Source organism: Olea europaea, unplaced genomic scaffold (assembly GCF_002742605.1).
Source record: "Olea europaea var. sylvestris unplaced genomic scaffold, O_europaea_v1 scaffold1770, whole genome shotgun sequence".
NCBI lineage: Eukaryota > Viridiplantae > Streptophyta > Magnoliopsida > Lamiales > Oleaceae > Olea > Olea europaea.
Window position 1 is genome coordinate 221,062 of NW_019235430.1, and position 3,542 is coordinate 224,603.

The 3,542-nt window shown below is 32.2% G+C and overlaps 1 protein-coding gene across 1 annotated transcript; it reads left to right on the forward strand.

The window, feature by feature from the left end:
- The first annotated feature begins 162 nt into the window (after positions 1-162).
- LOC111378117 (ruBisCO large subunit-binding protein subunit alpha, chloroplastic-like) lies at positions 163-1,192 on the forward strand. Its single transcript, XM_023001287.1, has 2 exons — positions 163-785; positions 1,027-1,192. Exons 1-2 carry the CDS (start codon positions 515-517, stop codon positions 1,140-1,142), a joined length of 387 nt encoding a protein of 128 aa, XP_022857055.1. The 5' UTR covers positions 163-514; the 3' UTR covers positions 1,143-1,192.
- The last annotated feature ends 2,350 nt before the right edge of the window (positions 1,193-3,542 follow it).

Here is a 3,542-nt window from a genome sequence, read left to right on the forward strand (position 1 = left end):
GGGGGGGGGGGGGGGGGGGGGAGTGTGTGACGGTAAGATGCTTTTATATATGTAAGAAGGTGTTTTCTAAATCATGCTCTTTCTTATCCTTGGGAAAAACTATATAAATGATATTGTAGCTACTATTTTGGATCAACTGGGTCCACATTGAAGAGTGGATATATGACCAATCCTTTTTTATTGCTACAGTTTATGTAATTCAAACTACTGTGTATGGCATGTTTTGATACCTGTCAATCTTTTGAACTTGTTAAGGCATAAATTTGTGGCTTTTGTCGAAAGAATTGGATTTATTTTTTTTTCGTTGATCTATTTATCCATTTTATTTCCATCGTGAATATTTGTTGATCGTTGAGTTAGTTATAAAGTTATAAATGTGTAGATATTCCCACTTTTTATTATTTGAGTACAAATTCGAGTTTGTTATTTTTAATGGAACTATTCATTTTTTAGCAATGCAATATTTAATATTCCTATCCTTCTTTTTTACATATAAATATGTTTTTTTTCCCTCATGTTATATTATTTCCTTGATTCCTCTTCAGGCGTTCTTTCCTTACAGATTGACAAAGGGTACATGTCGCCTCATTTCATTATGAACAAGCATAAATCTCTAGTGGAGTTTGAAAATGTTAGAGTTCTTGTGACTGCTCAAAAGATATCAACTGTGAAAGATATTGTGCCTTTGCTGGAAAAGACCACCCAATTGAGTGTTCCTCTACTCATTATTGCTGAAAAAATTTCAAGCCAAGTGCTGGAAACTCTTGTTGTCAACAAAATGCGAGGTACAATTAATGTTTCTTTGATAAAATGTCTAGGATTTTTCATCCAATTTGTCTAGGAGTTTTCCGATGAATCAGTTGAATTAAAGAGAGATGGTCATTTGACGCATATGGTGGTCAGACTCGTATTTTATGGATTAGCAGAAATTAACCTCACTCTCTCTTCAGCAAAATTAGTGATGTTAAGGATATGGTGTTTGTCTCTAGCCATCTACTTAGCTTATGGTGTTTGATATCTCCACAGGGTTCAACTCATCAAAAATATGTGATGGTATAGCTTACATTCGCAAGCGAAGAGAGGTGGGAACGAGCTATAAAAGAGGATATGCACTTTGCAGGAAGTCACGGCCGTTGACGTAGGTACAAGTTGAAGGTTTTAGTTGATGTAGATAACACCTAGTTTGGACTGCTTTGTAGTCAAACATGCAACAGAAACACAAATATCGTAGTTATTTCATTTTTTGAATTACTGTAATTCCAACTGTCGTAATTTAGGTTTATCTTCTAGTTTTTGCATTTATAGGCTAACTTGTTTTCTTTGATACAAGTACTTTCATTTTTTTAAGTGTGTAAGAGAGGATTTGTGATGACAAATTTATTATTCTTTTTTATTGCATAAATAAATTTAACAATTAATGTGAAATGATTTTTATATAGGTAAAATAATATATAAAAATATAACAGTGTATGAGTATTTTTTTTTTTTAAAAAAATAGATAGAAAACGGCAACGTGCATCGAATGTTGCTAAATGATCAATGGCAATGTGCGACGAATGTTGCTAAAGATCAACGGCAACGTGCAAGGAATGTTGCTAAAGATCAACGGCAATGCGCAACGGATGTTGCTAAAGATCAATAGCAACGTGCAAGGAATGTTGTTAAAGATCAACGGCAACGTGCAACGAATGTTGCTAAAAGATCAATGGCAACATGCGATGAACGTTGCTAAAAATCAACAATAACACGCAATGAACGTTGCAAAAAACAAAAGGCAATGTTCTTTAGAGCCTTTTGCAATGGTCAAGGAACATTGCCGTTTTTTGACCGCTGCAAAAGCCTATTTTTGGTGTAGTGGAATTAATACAATGAATTCAAAAGCATCAAAACCTCTATTGTTTAGAAGAATCAAACACATCAAAACCATACCAGGCGTACTTAATAATAGAAGGATTTAGCATACATGTGTAAACTTGCTCTTCCTAAAAATATTATTCCAAAATAAATGGGCAATAGTTAAGAGAGGTACAACAACGACAAGCTGAAGCAAGATTATTGAATACCTCAGGATAGTCCAGCCAAAACCACACATGCAAGTTTCCTTACATGTGGCTTGTCCTTTATAATTTCTTCAGGTTTTCATCAATTAGTGGATCGATCACTAAGTGGGGATGCTCCATCCACCATGAGAAAACCTAATAGAAGTGGTTTTTAAGCTCATATTCTTCATCATAAATGATCCGCTTGCCTAGAAATGATCTGGACCAACAGGAAAATCCTAATTCATCTGGCCTTTAGATACAATCAAATAGAAAGCTCCAAGGGCATCATATTCTACAAGCCCAAACTATGTGATTGAATAAATCTCGTAACACACAAATTGAAGTAAAGGACAAAATGATAAGTGATTGAACTCATGGGCGGATCCACATGGAGTCATGTGTGGTCAAATGACCCCCCAAATTTTTTGCCTTCGATTTTTTTTTTTTTTCCAAAAAATAGTTGTTTTGAACCTTTACGACTTACTTTTATATACTCATTACGGGATGTCAAATAAAGTCAAAATATTGAATTCTTAGTACCATTTCGAAGTGTTTGTGGCCTAATTTTTCGCCCATGAAAAGTGTTCGAAATGATCAACCATAGCAAAATTTACAACACGTCAAAGTAGGCCATTTGAAATTAGTATTTCAAGAATTTCGATAATATGCTAAATTTTAAAAATCGTTGATGATCGTATGCTATTTAAATCCACAAATCATCTATGTCATGTAGAAGCTCGTTTCGAAAACTATATCGTTGCTATATTGAATAGGCCAAAAGGACGTAAAAAATAGTTAAATATGCACAAACGTACATCTCAAAAAAGGATGTCTAACTCGTCTTTTCTTTTTTAAAAAATCAATTATTTCATTAGCATTTGCATGATAAATTTTTCAATATAATTTATATCATTTTATTCAAAAATTTTATATGGAATATAATGTCAAAAATTTTAGGATCATATCGGATTCAATATAATTTGAGTTACTTTCGAATTATATTTGCTTTAAATTTAAATTACATTTACTTCTTGAATTAAACTTGGATTGTATTTCAATTCATTTACGTTCTACATTCATTTTGATTTACTCACTATTGGCTCAACTTTTGTCAATGAATTGGTAAACAAAACTATTTAAGTAGCAAAATTTATTTAATAATATTGATAATGATATAATTATACGACATTTGTAAAGTATCAAAATACATATTAATTTATTTTCATTAATATTATGTTTTTTTTTTTAGATTATATTTCAATTTTTGACCGCAAAACTCTAAAAGTCTGGGTCCGCCCCTGATTGAACTAGGTCAGCGAAGTCGATGATTGGAAAACTCTATCTAGTGGCACCAACTATTCCTAAAAGTTTATCCTAATTTTTGTTGAGAATTATAAAACCTAATTATATATCGCCAAGAAAAATAAAATCACAGCAAGAAAATAGATATACTAGAAATGCAAAATTTATAGAGATTTGCTTCAAGGTTATACCCTCATA

Bases quoted from the DNA above. Each gene is read 5' to 3' on its own strand.
- LOC111378117 (XM_023001287.1), top strand. From the start codon at position 515: ATGTTATATTATTTCCTTGATTCCTCTTCAGGCGTTCTTTCCTTACAG. The intron at 786-1,026 runs GTACAATTAATG...ATATCTCCACAG, and splicing joins TGTTGTCAACAAAATGCGAG to GGTTCAACTCATCAAAAATA.